The sequence below is a fragment of the Chiloscyllium plagiosum genome, chromosome 11 (assembly GCF_004010195.1).
Source record: "Chiloscyllium plagiosum isolate BGI_BamShark_2017 chromosome 11, ASM401019v2, whole genome shotgun sequence".
NCBI classification, from domain to species: domain Eukaryota; kingdom Metazoa; phylum Chordata; class Chondrichthyes; order Orectolobiformes; family Hemiscylliidae; genus Chiloscyllium; species Chiloscyllium plagiosum.
The window spans coordinates 38,700,033-38,723,173 of NC_057720.1; the positions used below are offsets into that span (position 1 = coordinate 38,700,033).

The following is a 23,141-nucleotide window of genomic DNA, read 5'->3' on the forward strand; positions in this document are numbered from 1 at the left end:
TCCTGACCTGCAGTCTTCTTCTTGACCTCTCCGCCTCCACCCTACTCCGACCTATCACCCTCACCTTGACCTCTTTCCACCTATCACATTTCCAACGCCCCTCCTCCAAGTCCCTCCTCCCTACCTTTTATCTTCTCCTGCTGAACACTCTCTGCTCATTCCTGAAGAAGGGCATGTGCCCGAAACGTCGAATCTTCTGTTCCCTAGATGCTGCCTGACCTGCTGTGCTGTTCCAGCAATAAAGTTTCAGCTTTGATCTCCAGCGTCTGCAGACCTCACTTTCTCCTTGATGACCATGGTGACTAAACTGCAAAAATAAACATTGAACAGTACAGCACTGTACAGGCCCTTTGGCCCTCAATGTTGTGCCGGCCTTTTATCCTACTGTTTAGATCAGACTAACCTACATACCATTCATTGTACTATCTTCCTTATACATATCCAAGAGTCGCTTAAATGTCCCTAATGTATCTGACAAGTTTTTGAATTTGACTTGTCCGGTATTATCGTCAGCTAGGATCATAACATTATGTTGGAGACAGTGACGAGGACCTGGATAAAAGATTGTGCTCGTTTATGAACATAAGCTGCTCAGCCCAAAATCCACAGGACGTGATCAGTCGGTGTTGTTACACTCCTCAGTATTAATCTTTTCAAATCCATATATAGCACTGACCTGCAATGACTAAACAAATCATATTAATTTTGTCAAATCAGTGAAATGTAATAGATAAAATACTTCAGGAAGTGTGAGAGTGCACAATGCAACTTTTAATACATTATGAATGAAAGATTATCTGCAGTAATGAAGATTTTGACCACTGGCTAAACAGAATTTGTATCAGAAATACATCTGAGTATGTTATCAATTTTTTGTGGACCCGAGAATTTGCTTTTCACTATTTATCAGTGAAATGATGTAAAGTTTTGAGGTGGGCCACAAATAATGATAGCATGCCTATTGTATAAAAAGTAGCTGTTCATGAATTCATAAACTCCCCCTTGTTCCATCAGAGTGCTTTTCTTCCTCTCTCTTTATCTAGCTTTCTCTGTATGATTCAACATTGAATTAAATATTCCAATTTGCACTTCCTGCTCACACTCTGCATGTCTCAGTAAAGATTCTTCATAATGATTGGTTGAGGCAATACATAGCTTCCGACCCTGTTTGCACAGGTCCTGGATTGCCTCTCATAGAGTCTGGACCAAAATGGCTGTCAAAGTACTGCAAGTTCCTCTGTAAAATCCTATAAAATCTTTTAGGGCAAGTATAACAGTGAATGCTTAATGCCATTTTACTCATCATTGACCACGAAGTACAGGCCATTGTTAACACGCTTTAACTTGTATTCCAGCTGGCAGCACTACTGACCTATCTGATCAGAGGTCTCGCAGCAATAGCACTGAAGGATCAGACTCTTCAACTCCAAAAGCAATCAGTGACCTAGCAGTCCGCAGAGCTCGACACAGGCTAATGTCTGGGGAATCAACTGAGAAGCGCACCTCAAGGCCAGTTAATAAAGTGATCAAATCAGCCTCTGCAACTGCCTTGTCCCTTATGATTCCTTCAGGTAAAGATTAAAACTGGACCTTTGATTGCATTTTTTGGACAACTTAATGAATTTGAAAGCTACAGTTTGGAGCCTTATCTTCCATTAGCACAGATTTATTTGCATTTAGGAAACCTGACAAAGCAAATGTTGAGCACTGTTGCATTGACATAGCATTAGAACTGTGCTTAGCTTTTTAAATTATGTACCAGAATTGGAGGGAAATCTGAGGGCTAATAAGAGTGAGTGAATTTACAAGTAATCAATATATGCCAATGAAAATGACAAGAGAAACTTAAGAGGTTAAAAGTGAACAGATCCCGAAGTCCTTATGGCCTAGGTTCCAGTAACTCAGGGCACTAAAAGTAATACTTAATAAAGCAAGACAATAACTTTAAAAGATTACTACAGGCCTTGCTTTGGCTTAGGCCGTGCAGTTGACACTTAGTGGCTTCTCTCTTTGTAACACCTCTCGTCTTCTGCTTCTGACTTCAGTGTCAAACTTGCTGCATACACATTGATCACTGAAAGTTGGTGCTTATTAATTCTTTCTAAGCCACAGAATAATCAATGACATTATTACTTTTTTTACTGGCCCAGGCAAAGCTTATTTATAATTTGTGCAAGGAGTTTATTGCACATCTGTGATTGACCCTTTAAGGTGATGGACATTGAATAATATCACTTTCTACTCTCCCTTGATGGTTCCTTAGAATGTCAGTTTTCCATGGTATAATCCTCTCCATTATGATCGTTTGCTATGATAAAAGGATATTTTCTGATATTTTCCTTGTACATTAGTTTAGGTTAGGGGTTTTGTATATTGTCATATCCTCATGATTGAAGCTGTGAGATAATTATTTCAGTTTTTGCTAAATTAGTAAGAATCCTTCATTAAATTAAACACCTCCCAGAGACTGCTTGATTTTAAGCACCACCTTGCTTAAAAATATGCTTTTCCTTGTAGCTGTTCATTCGTTGAGCAAGTTACTTTACTTTTAAAACAATAGTTTTAACATAAAACTTGCTTATCAACTTAAAACTATAGGAAATTGATACAGAAGGCCACGAAGTATTAAAACAAATAAATTACAAAGTAGGTAGTAGAAGTTACATAATGTGTATATAAAGTTTAAGTGCATAATAAAGTGAAAAAAAGGTGATGTCATGAGATATTCTCATACATTCAGTGACTATTTAATCTTAAGTAATAAACCTTTAAAGAACTATATAGTTATAAAATTAAACACACATTGTTACAAAATTACATCTAATAATAAAAGTTATATTTAGCCAAAAGTAATTGCTTTTCTTCTAAAAATGTGTGAATTTTCTATTCCTCCCTTCTCAAAGTAAAGCACCTCCTAGCTGTCTGTTGTTGATAGTACCAACCAGATCCTCCTGATCAGGGTTTAATGAGTTGAGAAGATTTGAGCATATTAAACCTTTAACCTTGCAAGTTAACACAACCTAGTTCTGAGAGATGGAATTAAAGTAAACAGGGGACCCTTGCTATTTGCCCTGTATGTAATTTATTTAGAGTTACCTGGTGTGTTATTTTTGACTTTCACATATTGAAGTGAGACTATGCAAAGTCATGATTAATTAAAATACTAAAGTCTGTGTAGGCAGAATAATATAATATTAGGTTAATCAATAAATATACTGGATTGCATGACCATAACTAAATTAAACCAATCGTGAAACATCAATCTCCCTATTAGTCATGCACAAGTTATGATTTTCTAAAATTCACTACATTCTACTAAAGTCCCACTAGACTGAAAATTAGCAAATGTAACAGTGCTTTCAAGAAAATTGGTCGAAATAGGAAGCTACGTATCTGGTAGCCTGACATTTGTCATCAGGAAATGCTGTAATCTGTTCTGATGGAATCTTAACAATGCATGACCGTTAGTATGATCATGCAAAAGTCAATGTGATTTACAAGAATAAAATTGCATTTGAAAAATTCATTAGAGTTTTTAGAGGATGTAACTAACAGTAGACAAATCGGTCATTTACCCATTGAGCCTGCTCCCCCATTCAGTTGGCTGTGAAGAGAAATGGAGCAACGAGTGCCATAGAAAGTGATGCTGGCATTTCAGAGTTATACAATCTATATTAATGACAGACAAAAGGACCACTGATAATGTGTCCAAGTTTGTTGTTGATCTGAATCGGATCTGAAAATAAACTAGAAGGACCCAATGAGTCTGCAAAGCTATAGGGGCAGTTTGACTGAACAACAAGATGACAGATGGAGTATAATATATGAATGTAAGAGATTTTTCACTTCAGTAGTCAGAATAGAAATGCAGAATATTTTTCAAAAGTTTGAAACTTTCAAATGGTGATGTTCGGAGAGATTTGGGTGTATTTGGACAAAGTGCACAAAAAATTAACACGTGGGTACAAAAAGCAATTAGAAAGGCAATCAACATATCCATGTTTATTTCAAAGAGATTGGAGTACACGAATAAGTAAAGTCGGGCAGCATCGAGGAGCAGGAGAATTGACATTCGGGCAAAAGCCCTTCATCAGGAATGACACCTAATGAAGGGCTTTTGCCCGAAACATCGATTCTCCTGCTCCTCGGATGCTGCCTGATCTGCTGTGCTTTCCCAGCACCACACTTTCGACTTCTGATCTCCAGCATCTGCAGTCCTCACTTTCTCCTACGAGAATAAGTAAGTTTTGTTACATATACCTCAGACTTCTGTGAGCCCACACCTGGAGACTAGGTATACTTAGATTTCTATATTTAAGGAAGGATATGTTCACCTTGGGCTGATGCAGCGAATGTTCATTACATTGGTCGACATGATGAGAGAGTTTTTCAATGAGGAGAGGCTGAGCAATTTAGGACACAGTCTCAGAATAAGGGTTGATTATTTCGGACTGAGATGAGAAATGTCTGCACACAGCAAGTTGTGAATCTTTAGAATTCTCTTCCCGAGAGTTTGGCTGGTCCAATGTTATGTATGTTCAAGATTGGACAGGTTTTCATCTTTCATACTTGAGCTATAAAGGAAGCAAGTTGGAAAGTAGAATTGAAGCCAAAGGTTAATCATGATGGTACTGAATAATCGAGCTCTCATTCTGATTTCCTTATTGTGGTTTGAGTAATAATTTTACATATATAAAGTAATGAAATACTGAATAATACTTAGTGTTGTGAGTATTTACCAAGCACAACAGACTGAGAAACTCCTCCCTAAATGCCTAAAAGGTTGTATGAAACTGAACAAAAATCATGATCACAGTTCTCCTTAATTTCCTGTTATGTTAATCACAGAGATTTAGGTTCTAATTTTCTTCAGTGAACTATTTAGATGTTTGTGCTCATTTGCTTTACCTTAGCAAGAGGTAACAACAATGGATAATTAATATGGAATGATCAACTAGGTTTTAGTGATAGGCATAAAGTTCTCAACAAAAATAATTTTGAAAATTGTACAACCATTTACCATGCCCTGCTGTTGAAATAATACTTGATTAACATAGTTCCGTCATTTATAGAGTGGGCTGGGACGAAGCCAGCTGGTGTTCTGTACTCCAGCAAAGCATTAGTTAACGATCCTATTTGTAATAGTGGACAATTTTATGCTATTTCAGAGCAATTTCTGTAACACTTTAAACTGGTTTAATTGCTTATTTAAAGAAGTTAATTCTCGATGTGTATCAATGAAAATCTCCACTCTGACACGTAATACTAGATAAAATGGATGAAGTAATTAGTGAACTAGCCCAAAGAAGAATATTATTTTTTGGTATTTAGGCTGTTGGAAGTAGCCTTATAGAATGACTGCTTTTCTGTACTCTATTTACTTAGACCACCATACTGGTTCTCCCTTAGCCAGCCCGATGTCACCACGTTCTTTATCATCCAATCCATCCTCACGGGATTCCTCTCCAAGCCGTGATTTTTATCCTGCTGTGAGCAATCTGAAGCCTCCGATCGTTATCCACAGAGCTGGAAAAAAATATGGCTTTACCCTTCGAGCTATTAGAGTGTATATGGGAGAGAGTGATGTCTTTACAGTTCACCATATGGTCTGGGTAAGCAGATTTACTTTGTTTCTCAGCTAATAATAATGGCTTTTTTTAAAAAGAAATTGGAACTGCTTTCATCGCTGAAGTGTCGGCTTCTTTTGTATTGCAGCATGTCGAGGGAGATGGACCTGCTCATGAAGCTGGCCTGCAAGCAGGGGACCTGATAACTCATGTGAATGGGGAGCCTGTTCATGGCCTGGTTCACACAGAAGTGGTGGAACTCATATTAAAGGTAGTATTCATTTCCTTCTGTCGGAAATGTCTGATATAAAAGTCAATAGACTGTGTTTGCGACTCTGGTCTGTGTGAACAGCATCATTCATGCAAGTGACCTATTCTTTATACTGTATTTGCTGTAGGGGATGCCCTCACAACTTATGTAATTGCATCATATTGTTAATGCAATGACTCGTTAAACACTACAACTATTCACTCTCAAGCAACATCACTGCTGAAGGCATTGAGACCACTGACTGTTTTAAATCCATAAGCATATGGGTAATATTAAAAGTGTAAGACTTAGAAAGTTTAGCTCCAGAGTGGCAGAACCAGCAAACAAAACAGCAAACAAACCAGCAAACAAAACAGCAAGCAGAGTGGCAAAAGTAGTGGAGAACAGGATGGGAAGACAGATGCAGCAATAACGATTGCATCACTTCCGGTTCCAACTTCCATTTGTAGTGTGGGCAGAAAGATATGGCTTCAAGAGCAACGACCTCCTGTTTCAGTGCATTGACAGGAGATGTAGTGATTTTCTTGTTGTTGGATTCTCAGGCTTATTTTGTTAATTCTGATACCTGTGTAGAATACTAAACCAACTTACCTCTGCTTAGTTTCTAAGTTTGGAAATATCTTCATCTGATAGCCAAACCCGGTTAGCAGGTAGGGTACTAACTAAAACTGCAGCCTTTCCACAGCTGAATTGGATCTCCAAACAAATAGTTTGCTTGTATGAAAAATACGATTGTTATTTATAAAAGCTTTACATTAAGCTTTAAACTGTATCCATTACAATTTAAAATCTGTCCAGGTAAAATGTTGCTATTTTCTTTGTTTAAAATTGGAAAAGTCAAAATGTATTTAAAATTTTATAAATCCAGTGGGAATCAAAGGCAGATCCCAGTACATGAATGTAAAATCAAGGCTAAAGCATTTGTAGCTTCCTTCAGGCACAAATACTGAACAGATGGCCCATCTCTGCCTCCATAGGCCCCTCATTCAAAGTTGGCAATTAGAATCTCTTCATATAATGTCAAGAAACAGCTGGGTCCACTGGATAATGCTAAGGCTATGGGTCTTGACAACATACCTGATGTAATTTTAGGTAGTGGTGCTTCAGAATTGGACATCAAACTAGCCAAGCTGTTCCAGTACAGCAGCACCACTACAGGAATGGGAAAACTGCTCAAGTATGGCAAATACAGGGCAAAAGTAAGGCAAATATACTCCAGCCAATGACTGTTTCATTATTCTACTCTTCATAATCAGCAAAGTCATGGTGGAATGACATTGGCAGTGCTATCAGTGGCACTTACTCAGCACCAGTGAGCTGGTCACTTTGGGTTCTGCCTGGGCCACTCAGTCCTAGACCTTTTTATTATGCTTGTCCCAACATGGACAAAAAAAACCTGAACTCCAGCAGTGTGGTGTGACTGACTGTCATTGACACCAAGGTAACATTTGACTGATTGTGGCACCAAGAAATCCTAGCAAAATTGATATCAGTGGGAATTGAAGTAAAGTTTTCCACTGGCTAGAGTCATACTTCGAACAAAGGCTTGTGGTTAGTTTGTGAAGGCTAATCATTTTATCCTTTTATCCAGTTCCTCATGGCCCTGTCCTCAGTGCAGCCTTCATGTGTGGCTTCATGAATGATGTTCCCTCCATCACAAAGTTAGAAACGGGAATGTTTTCTGATGTTTGCATAGTATTCAGTTCTGTTTACTGCTCCTGTAGTGCCGAAGTTTCCATCACCACATGCAGCAAGATCTAACCACCATTTTGTCTGCACTGACGACTGGCACACAGGGCCAGGTAATGACAATTCCCAACAGGAGTAAATCTAACTATTTTTCCTTAATACCCAGTGGCATTATTAACACTGAATTCCCTCAGCACCAACATTCCTAAAGTCCCTCAGACCTGTCCATCTTTTGAAAGGTACAAGCTGGGGTTCAATGGAATACTTTCTGCTTACCTAGATGATTACTGTTCCAATCCTCAAAAATCTTGACAATATACAGGTCAATGCATCGGCTGGATCGTTCATTTCTGGCATCACTAGCACACACTGACAGTAGTGTGGACCATCTATAAGATGCACCATATATCATCAGGCCGACTTCCTTAACCAAACCCTCAGCCTAACCAGGGTGTCAGATTCATCAGATCACCATTGCAAGCTCTAAATGCCCTCACTTGGAACTAAATTTTCATTCCTTCACTGTTACTCAGTCAGAGGCCAGGAATCCCTTCTTAATAACATTGTGAGTGTGCCTACATCAATTGGACTACAGTGATTCAGGAAGATAGTTTACCATTGCCACCACTAGTGACACAAATAGAAATAATCTATTATTAGACCCATACTTACAAGGTGACCAAGACTGGGAACTAAATATTCCATGGAATGCAACATATTCAAAGGACAGACAAAATGGAAAAGGAGGAGTAAACCTGACAGTATGGGCTAACTCCTGGACAGACGTGAGAAATCATCTTGGCTCGGAAGGTTAGGAAGTAGAATGGATATGGGTAGTGGTCAGAATTAATTTGGGGGTGAAATGTTGATGGAACTATTTTGGGTCCCCTAAAAGTGGTTGCACAGTTATACAGAGTATTAAACAAAAAGTAATTGGAATAGTCACTTGGTGTTACAGAACTTGAGTATTGCTGAAAATAAAGTGGATGTGCTGCCAAAGCTTTTTATCTGGCATTCATCAAAATTGACACAAGAATCCAAAATGTCAAGGGCAACACTGCTTCGCCAAGGGTGCGAATTAGTCAGCATGTTGACTGTGGTCATGATATTGCTGTGGCGAATGCACCCAGGGCCATTTACCTCAAAATGTTTTTTTTTAAAACCTCAAAAGAGACTCGTTGTTTGCCTCTGATTGATTGGCCCTGATGTGCCATGGGAAATTGCAATTTCAATGAACTGCCTTACCCTTGATGGTGTTGTTAAAGCTGTACTCATCTGGGCTAATAGAGATAGTCACATCACACTTAGACTTGTGCCATATTGTAAGTGATGAAGAATCAGGAGATCCATTGCACACCACAGAATTCTCTGTCCTTAACGTGTTCTTGTGGTCACTGCATTGATATGGCTGGTTGCAGTTAAGTTTCTTGTCAACGGTGACCGTCAACTGTTAATGATGAGGATTTTTATCAAAATGGTGCATGAAGTTACCTGAATATTTGCTGAATATCTGAAGCAAATAATTTTTTTTTTAAACAATTAACATCTATTCATAGAGCGGAAATAAGGTTTCAATATCGACAACTCCTTTTGAGAATACTTCAATCAAAATTGGGCCAGCTCGGAGATCTAACTACAAGTCAAAGATGGCAAGGAGGAATAAGAAGGCTAAAACTAAAGATGGCCAGGAGAGGTACTTTTGAGCAGAAATTATCACTAACACCAGTTTTTCCCATTTAATTTTCCAGTTTTAGGACTTATTACTGTTGAAATGAGTCAATGGGCTTTAAAACTTTACAGTAATGAGTTGTTTAAGAATTATTGATGAGTAACTAGGCTTTTTTTTTGTTCAAGAGCCATTTTCCCTTTTTTTAGGACCTAGCAAACGTAATTATTGAATTTTGAATGAGAATAATTATTGTCTATTCACTTTGCATTTTCCTGCTGCTCAGAATCAGTAAGCATCTGAGCAGGATGCCACTGTAATGAAGCCGCAACTCCTGCCTTTGCTGTGATAATTCCTATGTGGCAGCTTAGCAGTGTCAGTTTGAAGTAAGACAGCTACCTGATGGAGCAGCAGTGCACAGAAAGCTAGTGCTTCTAAATAAACCTGTTGGACTATAGCCTGATGTTGTGTGATTTTTAACTTTGTCCACTCCAGTCCAACACTGTCTCCTCCATATCAATTTGAACTAAGATAATGTAGCGTTACACTTAGTTTAAAAAATGCAACGTAAAGCATGACTATCTATTTTAATTTTTGCCTCTAAATTTGGTCACAAGACCTTTCTGTTACCATTACAATTGATAAAACTGGAAAAAAAACTATTGCAATGCATTAAGGTCAGCAAATCTTACATCTAGTTTTCTGGTATTTGTAGAATCTGGTGGTCCTCTCCTGCTTAATTACAATTACTGATATCACTGCAAGTTGTCCCTTCTTCTATGTGTATGATTTGGTCTCCCTGGTCTCCTTTTCATAACCAGTTCAGAGTGTTACATTATAGAAGGCTAACTTGCAGAGTTGCAAGTGTACACTGACACTGATGTCTTGACATTGCTTAATACCTAAAGAGACAGGCGGTATAAATTTTTCTGAATCCATTTTGCGCTTTGCGTTATTGGTAGAAACATCGATTTACACTTTCCTTTTTTAAGCATGTCAGGCTTTTAATTCAATTGTGTTCAATTTATTACTTCTACTTTTTAATTTGCAGTAAGAAAAGAAGCTCACTCTTCCGAAAGGTTACAAAACAAGCAACATTGCTACATACAAGTCGGAGTTTGTCCTCCCTGAATCGATCTCTTTCATCTGGAGAAAGTGTGCCAGGTTCACCAACCCACAACCTTTCCCCTCGCTCACCAACCCAGAGTTATAGGTCAACGCCAGATTCTGTACACTCAGGTAGACATCATTTTTACAGTAAAGTAATAGTCTAATTTATATTGTGGAAGTACTGAAGACACTGTCATTAATTACAGGGAAATTTTCTAGGACGTTTCAGAAGGAATTGTTTTTAGAATTCAAATATTATTTTCACTGCTTGTTTTTAAAATTCTAGAACTTCACCAGTTAATCTTTGTTGATTTTGTTTCTTTGTTGATTTGTGTGTCACAGGTTAGACTGTCATTTACAGACCATCCCTAAATGTTCCAGAGAAGGTGGTGGTCAGCTGCTTTCTTGAACTGCTGCAGTGCTTGGGATATAGGGGAATTCACAGTGTGTTAAGAAGGGAGCTCCAGAATTAGGAAATAGGTTACTTTCAGGACACAGTGTGTTAGTGCTATACAGTGTGCCACGCTGTGATGTGTATTACTGATCTGTTGTCTTTCCTTCAGTACTTCTCACTTTCATCTCTTGATTTTAAATCATAAAATCTACAGTAACAGAATAACCATTTTGAAAATAGGTGACAGTATAAACAGTTCTCAAGATCAAGGAGGCAAATGATAACCTAGTCAATAAGATATACTCCTCTATCTATATTTTCTACACTTAAAATAAATATTTATAAAACTTGAATATCAAAAGAAAAATACATGAATGATGATGGTGAGATTATCCACATTCAAGTTATGATACTTAGTGGTGGATGCCCAATAGTCAGAAGTTATTGTTGAACCATTCCAGCATAAGTGCAACTTTACGAGAGTGATAATTATTTAATTACTTCAAAACAAACTTTGTTGGATTGAAAATTTGAATCTAGAAAATGGAGTCTCATTACTTCAGATCTAAAATATTGTCAAATTTTAAACTTTTTTTTCCATCTATTTTAACTCTTAATCTCATGATTATCTTACTCTGTTTTGCTTTGTGTCAGTGATTTAGTGTTGGATTGAATATTCTCATCTACATTTCCAGGTCTGGACTCTGTTGGCTAGATATTGATGTGGATTTTGTAATTGTGATGAGGGCATAAATATCAGCATTCACTATCATTGCTCTGTGAAATTATTGTTCTGGTGTCTTAAATGCAGCAAGTTAGAAGCTGCTGTTGATGATTCTTTAGTCTTCTACATCATCCATTATTGAAGTTTTCAGCAATGATATTAAGACAGGAAATCAATTTAGTGGCACGATTTTGGAATAACTTACCACTTTCATTTTAAAAACACTAGAAAACTTCAACTTCTGTAAGGAGGTACAAAAATCTGAAAGCCATTAATTCATATTTAAGGGAGATGATTTTTTAATTTGCGGAAATTTCCTCAAAAATTATTTCATGTTTGGTGTTGTCCAGTAACAGGATGCTGCTGTCAAGCCAAAATGAAATTCTGCATCCTACACAAATAAGTAACATGGTGTCTGAGTTTCAATGCTGGCGTGAATCCAAATACATAGGCTGTACGTTTCACAACAAACAAACCGTACCTAACAACGTATAACTTTTGACTATCCGCCGGAAGCAGCATTTCGATTGGGCTGAATCTTGCAAAACTCAGCATGTCTTTCCCTATAGCGCTTGATTCACTGACTGATTTAAAAAGAAAAGTCTGTCTTAGCTTTGAATATACTTAACAACCCAGTCTCAACAGCCTTCTGGTGAAGAATTCCTTAGATTCACTACCCTCTGAGGGAAGAAATTACTCCTCATCTCTGTCTTAAATCTGTGACCCCTTATTCTAAGATTATGCCCTCTGGTCTTAGACTCTTCCACAAGGAAAAACTAACTTTATAGATCTATCCTGTCAAGTCCCCTAAGAATCTTGTATGTTCCATTAAGTTTGACTTCTACATCCCAAGGAATACATGCTCAAACTCTTTTCGTAAGACTGTCTCGCCGTACCAGTGTCAACCTCGTGAGCCCACTCTGAACTGCCTCCAATGCCAGTATACCCTTTCTTAGATAAGGAGCTAAAAATTTGTTTGTTGTATTCCAACTTTGGTTTGACTAGTGCCTTGTCATAGCGATGTACTGTAGACCCTTCAGTCTAAATTGTCCATGCTAACCAGATATCTTAAATTAATCTAGTCCCACCTGCCAGCACCTGGCACATGTCCCTCCAAACCCTTCCTATTCATATACCCATCCAGATGCCTTTTAAATGTTACAATTATACTAGCCTCCACCACTTCCTCTAGCAGCTCATTCCATACACACACCGTCCTTTGCATGAAAAAGTTGCCTCTTAGGTCTCTTTTAAATCTTTTCCTCTCACCTTAAACCTATGTCCTCTAGTTTTGGATTTCCCCACCCCACAGAAAAGACCTTGTCTATTTATCCTAACCATGTCCCTCATGATTTTATAAACCTCTATAAGATCACCCTTCAACCTGTTGCTCCAGGGAAAATATAGCTCGAACCCTCCAACCCTGACAACATCCTTGTAAATCTTTTCTGAATCCTTTCAAGTTCCACAACATCCTTCCTATAGCAGGGAGACCTGAATTCCGCGCAGTATTCCAAAAGTGGCCTGAAGAGCCACAACATGTCCTTTCAATTCCTATACTCAATGCACCGACCAATAAAGGTAAGCATACCAAATGCCTTCTTCACTATCCTTTCTATCTGTAACTCCATTCTCAAGGAACTGTGAACTTGCATTCGAAGATCTCTTTGTTCGGCAACACTCCCCAGGGCCTTACCATTAAGTGTATAAGTCCTGCCCTGATTTGCTTTTCCAAAATGCAGCTTCTCACATTTCTCTAAATTAAACTCCATCTGCCACTCCTCGGCCCATTGGCACATCTGAAAAAGATCCCATTGTTATCTGAGGTAACCTTCTTTGCCGTTCACTACACCTCCAATTTTGGTGTCATCTGCAAGCTTACTAACCATACCTCCTATATTCACATCCAAATCGTTTAAATAAAAGACAAATAGCAGTGGACCCAAGACTGATCCATGTGGCATACTGCTGATCACAGACCTCCAGTCTGATAAGTGACCCTCCTCCACCACCCTCTGTCTTTTACCTTCGAGTCAGTTCTATATCCAAATTGCTAGTTCTCCTTGTATTCTATGTGATCTAACCTTGCTAACCAGACTCCCATGAGGAACCTTGTTAAACGTCTTACTGAAGTCCATATAGATCACATCTACCACTCTGCGCTGATCAATCTTCTTTGATACTTCTTCAGAAATGCTCAATCAAGTTAGTAAGACATGATTCCCCATGCAGAAAACCATGTTGACTATACTTAATTAGTCCTGGCCTTTCCAAATATATGTAAATCCTGTCCTTCAAGATTCCCTCCAACAACCTTCCCATCACCAATGTGTATAGTTTTAGGCAACATTACCTTGAAATAAAGGCAACATTCCATTTGTTTTCCCTATTACCCGCTGAACATGGATGCTAGCTTTCTGTGATTCACGCACAAGGACTGCCAAATCTGTTTTTTTCCTCTACCTGTCAAGTTTCAATGTTTGATTTCTTATGTTCCATTCCTGACAAGGGCAAGATGAAAAAGCTTTAACTTTGAGTCTCTATTTAACAATTTGGTACTACCAATCACTTAACTGTCAGCATAGCTTGGTACTACTGAGAAAGAATGTTTTAAGATTTCGGTGCATACGTTAATTTTTTTTTTTAGATTAGATTCCCTACAGTTTGGAAACAGGCCCTTTGACCCAACCAGTCCACACCGACCCTCCGAAGAGTAATCCCCCCCAGACCCATTTCCCTAACACTGGGCAATTTAGCATGGCCAGTTCACCTGGCCTGCAAATCTTTGGACTGTGGGAGGAAACCAGAGCACCCGGAGGAAACCCACGCAAACTTGGGGAGAATGTGCAAACTCAACACAGACAGTTGCCCGAGGCTGGAATTGAACCTGGGACCCTGGTGCTGTGAGGCAGCAGTGCTAACCACTGTGCCACCGTGCTGCCCCTATATATAAGATCTGAATCAATTGAAATTATAGGCTGTCTCAAATTCAGTCGATCTAAAAGTTACAAGGCACATTCCAAGTAAAAAAGATGTCTTCACAAAATTTATCAAATTTACCACCAAGGACAAACAAAATAAAATTGAATGAAGCAACAGTTTTCCAGTCGATCTGCTTCAGGATGCAAGCTTGTGCCATGAATTGACTGGGCACAGGTCTCTTGTTCTGTTGTGTTGACTACTTGTTACCAAAGCACTCAAACCTGGACCTTATTAACCTTTGCTGGTAGTACTCCTGGGCATGATCAAAGGCATCCTGAAGTTGAATTGACTTACTAGGGCATAGTCACTCTTGGATTGGTTCGGTAGTATATGCCCAATTTCTGATGTATTTCTTTAAAATAATTGTCATTTTACTGACATCACCTGACTGTCTCCTGATTCATTTTTTAACGAGCCATTTTGTAAGATCACCTCTTTTGTAATAGTTCCAACTGGAAAGATCTTTACCAAGAGAAGGTGACATGAGTGAGCAATTTATGTATCTGCTTAAACATTCAGTGGTGACACTGTATACTCTAGCTATCATTCTAAATGATATTCTAAAAAAAAATACAAAACTCAGTACAGAACCTAATTCAAAGTAATAAAATCATACACATACATACATATATACTCATAGACCTGTTACACACTTTGTTACCAAACTAAATCATTTTAAAATATAGCTTTGTTTTTGAAGAAAAGCATTTTACTTCATAGCATTCTCGCATGTGAAAGGCTAAGTTTAATTATCCTGACCCATAAAATAACAAGGAGAAAGTGAGGACTGCAGATGCTGGAGATCAGAGTCGAGAGTGTGATGCTGGAAAGGCACAGCAGGTCAGGCTGCATCCGAGGAGCATGAGAATAAACGTTTCAGGCATGAGCCCTTCATCAGCCCTTTATCATGATTCCTGATGAAGGGCTTCTGCCTGAAACATCGATCCTTCTGCTCTTCAGATGCTGCCTGACCAGCTGTGCTTTTCCAGCACCACATTCTTGACCCATAAAATAACAAGAAATTCTTAATTCCTACTTATGATTTTGCTTTCTCCCTACAGGAAATGTTTACAACTAACCACAATAATACAGGATATAATTTAATTCTTTACTTGATAATGAAGATAAAATTGTTCATTATTGTACAATAACTTAACCTTATGTATGTTCTTTGTTCAATTCGCACTGTACATTTGTGTACAATCTAGCTTGACATAACAATGATGGACTGCTATGTTATTGGAGTTGTCATTTTTCTCATGATATCTCAAACTAGGGCCCTGTCTAGTAGATCCAATAGAGATAAATGCCCAAATGGTATTATTGAAAAACATTTTTTACTTTTGGCTCCCTCAAGCAATGTCATGAAAAATAGACTCCTTAATTATTCATTCATTTCTTGTTTGTTATTTTCAAATCATCAGCCGTATTTGCATGCCTATCAGCAGTGGCTGCATTTAAAATGTTTTTAGATATAGAATATAGTACTTGTGGCCATCCTAACGAAATACAGGAAGGGTCAGGATTTGAAACATTGACTCTGCTTTCTTTCCATAGAAGCTGCCAGACCTGTTGACTTTCTCCAGCAATTTTAGTTTTTGTTTTAGATTTGCACATCCACAGTTCTTAGTTTTAGATTATGTTATGACACAGCTGTTAATTAAACCAAACACCCAGAAAAAGCTCACCTCACCTCGTCGTCTGTTAAAATTTGAGTGACAGAGAACTCCCAAATTCCACTATTTAAAGAAAATACTATCAATTTATTCTTTAACTCTAAAAGAGAACATTAAACAACAGCTATTCACAACTCTAAGCCCCTTTCTCTTAACTGTTTATTACCTGCCTCCAACTCTATAACATTATACCGTTCCAATGAAAGCACTTATTAAAATTACATCAACTTAATTTGAAAACCATACAGTGGCTGTCGTCTGTGGTGTCTGTCTTCTTCCAGCTAACGATCTCCCTGGGTCGTTGTCTTTCTTTTTACTATGGAGATGTTTCATATGAAAAGGTCCCTTTGATAGAGAGTGTTTCAAATGGCACTTGCTCTCTCGATGGCAGTTACTCTGTCGGACGTTCAAATTGCCTGCCTTTTTTGTACCCCAACATCAGATCATCTCATTGATTCGATGTTGGCAAAACAATAAATTCAAACTCGATTGGTTTTAGTATCCTGGGACATAATTTAATTTAAACTGGTTAAATTTGAATTGTTGTCAGAACAGCAGCCAACTCAGGTAATCATTTCACCACCAAATATTACATATTTTCAATTTTCCAGTATAGCTGGCTAGTCATCACATGTGCTTGTCAGCACTCAGTTCAGAACATCATTCACTCTCTCTTAAAGGTACAGTACTCACCTTCAACTTCATAACAATTAAGATAGAATAAATGCTTTCCTCATTCTTATTTTCATGTTCTTTGAGTTGCTAAAACTAGGCTACAATCAGTTAAGACAAACAAACTCAATTATATAATACATGAAATAAGATCATGGTTCATAAGTTTTAAACTTTCAAATGAGCTGAAATGTTCTGCATTTGTAATTTTAAGTAAGTCATTATTGTGGTATTTCATGGGCCCATGTAGCTTGAAGTTGTGTTGAGATTTTTATTAAGTCATTATTTGGTAGTTGTTGAACTATACTAGAGAACACAAATCCCAAGGTTACCTCATGTCACTGAAACTAGCAAATTCTGTGCAGTTTGCTGAGAAAAGAATGTGCTCTAAAATCAAACTTGTTCAATTTTCATCTCATCTAAATTGCATTAAAATAAAGCATAGAGTTGTGGCTAGACAGTTATGAGTGTGTTGATAGAAATTACGTAAGCAATACATTTACTGGATCACTCACTTGTCCCTCATTAGTAATTAGGTGATGATAAGGTATGAATAACAAGGACAGAATTATCCAAACAACAATTTTTAATTCCTTCTAAGCCTATGATTGGAAACGGTAAAGAAAGTATTTCTGATCCTTCCTTGTAATAGAGAAAAATGTGATGACTAAATCTAAAAAGCTTTTGTGTTGTGTCCTTCAGATATTTCTTGTGCAAAACTATGTATTGGAGGTGAATAACTAAATTTGCAGGGTTTTTTTGTCATTGCATGGTTGTGTTTTTACCTGTTTTCATCTCATGAATGTCAGTTGGGTATGATTTTTAAGTTACTCTCTTTTTATTGAATAATAATCCCATGATTATCATCTCTCTCGTTCTAGTTGGTGGTAATTCTTCACAGAGCAGTTCTCCGAGTTCCAGCGTGCCCAATTCTCCCGCCAGTTCTGGTCACATCCGTCCGAGCTCCCTCCAAGGATTAGCTCCCAAACTTCAGCGACAGTATAGGTCACCCAGACGCAAGTCTGCAGGGAATATTCCTCTTTCTCCTCTAGCTCGCACACCATCACCCACTCCGCAGCCAACATCTCCTCAGCGCTCCCCATCTCCACTGCCTTCACATTCTTTGGGCAGTTCAAATGCAGCACAATCATTTCCAGTTAAATTACACTCTTCCCCACCACTGGTCCGGCAAATCTCCAGGCCAAAGAGTGCAGAACCTCCAAGATCACCTTTATTGAAGAGGGTGCAGTCAGCTGAAAAATTGGCTGCCACTCTGTCATCTGAAAAGAAGTTGTCATCTTCCCGAAAGCACAGCCTGGATATTTCACACTCAGAATTTAAGAAAGAAATGCTGCAGAGAGACCCCAGTCTGCAGAGTTTACAAGAATCTGCTAATGAGACACAAGGCAACAAACGTGGCCCTGCAGAAAAGGGGACGCTAAAGCAACCTGCTGCCCGAAAAATTGGCAGACAAGAATCATCAGAAGGAATGAGTAAGGGCAAATTGAATGACAAACTGGTAGCAATAAGACATGACAGAGCAGAAAGAAGAGAAGCTTTACAAAAGCAAGATGCCATTCATGAGGTAGAGATCTCTGAGGATGAAAGTGATGAAGGTTCAGAAGATAGCCAGGAAGGGAGAAAGTTGCATCGGTCTTCTGCTCAAACTGATGTTTCAAATTTACTTGAAACTTGTTATAATTCATGTAAAGCAGAAAGTAGAGATTCTTCAGAGGATGATCTCAACTCTATGTTCTTACCTGAGTCCAAAGAAATGAGCAGTTCAGCTGCACAGAAAATAGCAGAACAATATCAGTCAGAAGAACTTTCAATTAACACTGTACCTGGGAAAAAGGCTGTACTAGAGCATGATGTCTTGGGCATAGAAAAGAGTGGCCAGAATAAAACAGGTTCCAGAGACTTGAATACTATTGAAGTAAAAAATCCTCTAATGGATTGTGTTACCACAAAGGTTAATGATTCACCCAAAACGCACTCAATGCAAAAAGCCGCAGAGGAACCGTCAAACCAAGAACTCAGGAAGTCAGCATTCAAAATACATCAAGACATTCAAATGAATTTATTGGAAGCTGGTATTGATAGCAGTAGCACTCCTCTTAATCAGATGGTGCATAGAAAACCTACAGAGGATGAACATCACAAACTATCAGAAGTAGCTGATCAATATCTGCTTTTCACATCAATGTCTCCTCATACCTCAGAGCATCCCCAGAGAATTGAAGATCCTAAAAAGGATGTCACGCGAACTGTTTGCAAGCCAAATGATGAGATCAAAGGCCAAATTGTGAATAAGCAAAAAGATTCGTTTGGAATTGGTGCAAAATCTTTTCATTCAAATAATGCCAAGTATCTTAAACATTCCACTGCAGGAGAAATGGAAGGAAGATTAAGCCAAAGTGAGCAAATATTAAAGGAAAGTGGAGGGCCTGACACTAAAACTCAACCTGCAGTAAATACGGAAAATACAGGTGGCACAAAATGCTCTCCAGCTAGCTTTGTTAAAACACCTTTCGTTTCCCATTTAGCAACTGTTGCCAAAAATGTATTGGGTCCAGTGAAGTTGGCTATCCCTGGAATAACAGAAACTGAAAGGAGGAAAGAAGTGGGTTCACATGATTTGGCAGCCAGGAATGATAAAGAAGGGCCACATTTGAACACATTTGAGCCTGCTACAGTGTCAAGTATCACAACACCCTTATCAAAGCCTGAAAGTTCGAAACTGAAATTCGAAGAGAAGGGCATAGTTGGTGGTTCACTGTTAAAGTCTGAGCCAGTCGTGGAAGCTTTATGTGAGCAAAAAGCAGTGCAAGATACTGCAAGAATTTCATCACCAAGAGAACAACAACAACTGAATGTGGAAAAGTGTGGGAGAGATCAATCCGGAAGTTGTCATGTAAAAAGTAAAGAATCAGTAGACTGTAAGTCAGAGCAGAATGTGCAGCTATCACACAAATTTGCATGTGATAATTTCAAAAAAACATAGTTGATAATTCCCAATTATAGGGAAGTGGGTCATCAGCATTTAACTATAAATACCTTTTTTTGGAGGTTACTTAGCTGCATGTTTGACTTTGTACCCATACACTATTGCAAAAAAAATCAAATATGTATGACTAGTTTAGCATTTTCTTAACACTATATTCAGTTCTGAGGACAAGTCCTGTTCTGCCAATATGCTACTGTTTCATTTTTTCTTTGGACGTGAGCTGACATTTCAAACAGGGTAGCTGGCATTATTTTTTTCCACTCTATTGCAAATACCAATTTGATTTTAAGTTGGACCAAGGGTTCTTTGGAAAATTGCAAATTGGTGGTTATTCCTGTGTACACTGTGATTTTTATGAGAAATGCCATAATGCACATTAATGAGTACATTTAGCTGACATATCATCTCTGTTTTCTACATTTTCAAATTTAAGTGACTCCCAACTGCAATATGCCTATAATATGCATTGACATCTGTATACGTGCAACCCAGGTTTGCCAACAAAGCCTTGATAGAGGCCTATACGTTATTATTTACTAGATTCTTTGTTGTCATGGTGTTGCCTGAACTCTTAGCTCTGTAATGTAACTTGTCACTATGCAAGGTAATACATTCCTGCAGAGTATTTGACAGTGTACTGTATTTTGTCCTTCTTTTGTATTAATGTATCAGAGAAATGTATCTTATTTATTGTAAATATATACACGACAGTCTTGGATGTCTTTCTGGGTTTGTGCCACGTAGATACTTTGTTGTCATGGAGAAATGTTGTGAATATGTAATGGCAGTACTTTCACAAAAAAGTGCAAAGCATTTAAAACAAAACCATTTTAGTACTTATTTAACCAATACGAAATGTTGCCATGAACTGTTGCAGTAGGGTTTTTTGTGTTGCATTATTATGGCATGTTGGATTTAATGACATCCCTTTAAATATACAGAACATTTTCCACATTTCAAAACACATGTTGAATAATACCCTTTAGACCTAAGACTTTAATGGCAGTTTGCTTCACTTTTTTTTAAAAGCTCCCATTACAACAATATAACAACTTTGCAATAGTTTTATGTAACTAGCTGTTAGTTTTCAGCAGATGTGAAAGTTTTAATTTGGTTTCCCCTTCTCTCTTTCCTCTGTTTCTCCCCTCCAATCCCCTCCCAACCAACCTCTGCCCTTAATCATGCTACCTTCACGATGTATTGCACTAATAGTACTCTGAGCTTCTGCTAGCCTAACAATTGTAGATTGCTTTGTTTCATTAGCAGCTACATTTTGCTAAATGTGTCAGATAGCTGAACTAAGTTAGACAGTTAACAGTTAATACTGACTGATTTTAATTGCTGTGTTTAAATTTTTTAAATAAAAAGACAAAAAGGAAAAAAGAGCAGGTTCTAAGGACATTACAGTACTGTGGAGCTCATGCTTTTGTTCACAGTACATCTAATTGATTTCTTTCTGCTATAATGTTTTCACTCAAAGTTAATGAGGAAGAATACTTGAAATAAAGGGGGTGTGTTTACTGCCGTGAAAAGGAGTATGGCATTTTTTGTGTTGTCTTTCATATTTATCAATTTAGGATGAAGATTTGTTCTTGTTTTCTAAATGCCTCAATGTCTCACAAGTCCAGTATTATGCAACACACTAGTGTTCATGATCCAGATGGCAATGTTTAAGGATGTGCACCTGCAGTTATGACAGTCACAAAAAATGTACTTATAAATTACAGGCTAATTGTATTTAATTTGTTCTTTGAGGAGGTTAAGCCATAATTCGCAAAATTTAAGAGCTGTGGTTAATTTCTAAATTGTGCATAAATGTGGTATGATTCCGTTTTTTAATTAAAAGTCAACGCTCCCATTTCACCACATTACTTGCACCAAAGATAGTAAAATTAATTTAAAATAAATTTCAATTAATTGAAATATGCTGTTCAATCTGTTACATGTTGACATAATGAGGGTCGGTTATATATCACCTCTGAGAAATGTCTGAGTGCCCTTTGTATACAAAGGGCATCAGTTAGCTCAACTGGCTTTATGGCTGGTTTGTGATGCCCCTAGTATGGATTAAATTCCCACAATGGCTGAGGGTATCAAGAAGTATTCTCCTTCTCAACTTCTCTCCTCGCTGTGGTGACCCTCAGGTTAAACCACCATCATTCGTCTCTCTCTGATAAAAGGGGTGGTCTTATGGGACTATGACGACTTTACCTTTTACATCAATTGACTTTCAAATTCAGGTTTATGTTATAGTACATAAGCATTTATGGAAAGGGCTTTCAGTCACAAGGCATATTTGTTCTTTCCATACATATCATTGAAAGCATGTTGAGTTGTCATAAATAAAATCTCTGAGAAGAATAAATAATATGATCCTTTTTCTAAAACCTCCTAAAATAAACTTCTGAAATTTCATAGTAACTGTCTAAAATTGCAGCTTTCGTTACTCAATCTTAACCAATTGAATGATATTATTGACATTCGTGTGGCCTTAGCATAGTACAGAGTTATATTTTTTGAAAATTGCCTGTTGACTGATATGACATAAAATGTTTATATATGCCCTTATTAACAAGTTACTTATCTAATTTCTTTTTGCTTGAGTTCAGGAAGATAAAACTATTAAAAGAATATTATCCATATAACTTTCTGTTCCTTGAAAACTAGTTTAATTTTCTGCATTTTTGGTTATAACTTAGTGCGTAACTTCTGGAACCTCTTTAATTCTTCCATTTTGTTTGTCGTTTTTTTGAAGGTTAACTTGTGAGAATTGTGCACAATGTTCCCAATGACCTTGGCAGTGAGTTGTGTGAAAGTAAAATAGTTGCTTGCACACTTAATGTGGTTCTTTACACATTGAGTTCTATGTGGAAATTACAGCACTGAAGTAATGTGACCATAAAGAGGCACATCTCAGCAATTGGTCATTATCTGGGCCAGTTTCACTCCACTGGTTCAGACAAAATAGGCAGTAGAAGCTTACCAAATGTTCTGTAATGATAATATGGTTGAGTAGATGGTATGTGTTTCCAAATGGGGACAACAATTGTGCTGCATTAGGCAAGCACATTTTACAAATATGGATTATGTAGTCTCTTAGTTTGAGGCGTCCTAGCCATGGTAATCAGTTTCTGTCTGTGTTGTAACAAATCAACCGAAACTGAAGTGGCTTCACTTCATGGTTTCAAAGAACTTAGAACATAGGAAAATACAGCGCAGTACAGGCCTTTGGCCCTCGATGTTGCGCCGATCCAAGCCCACCTAACCTACACTAGCCCACTATCCTCCATATGCCTATCCAATGCCCGTTTAAATGCCCATAAAGAGGGAGAGTCCACCACTGCTACTGACAGGGCATTCCATGAACTCACGACTCGCTGAGT

At 37.9% G+C, this 23,141-nt stretch overlaps 1 protein-coding gene across 10 annotated transcripts in view; it reads left to right on the forward strand.

Annotated features, from left to right (window-relative positions):
* Nucleotides 1–21,290, forward strand: part of mast2 (microtubule associated serine/threonine kinase 2) — a 411,089-nt gene extending 389,799 nt beyond the window's left edge. For 9 of the 10 annotated variants that reach the window (XM_043699131.1, XM_043699132.1, XM_043699134.1 and 6 more), the window contains 6 exons: nucleotides 1,356–1,571; nucleotides 5,386–5,612; nucleotides 5,716–5,838; nucleotides 9,084–9,220; nucleotides 10,245–10,432; nucleotides 17,633–21,290. In XM_043699131.1, coding sequence (XP_043555066.1) covers nucleotides 1,356–1,571; nucleotides 5,386–5,612; nucleotides 5,716–5,838; nucleotides 9,084–9,220; nucleotides 10,245–10,432; nucleotides 17,633–19,755 — 3,014 coding nt within the window. In that variant the 3' untranslated portion in view covers nucleotides 19,756–21,290. The remainder of the gene's footprint in view (nucleotides 1–1,355; nucleotides 1,572–5,385; nucleotides 5,613–5,715; nucleotides 5,839–9,083; nucleotides 9,221–10,244; nucleotides 10,433–17,632) is intronic. The other variant, XM_043699133.1, reaches the window with a different exon arrangement.
* The last annotated feature ends 1,851 nt before the right edge of the window (nucleotides 21,291–23,141 follow it).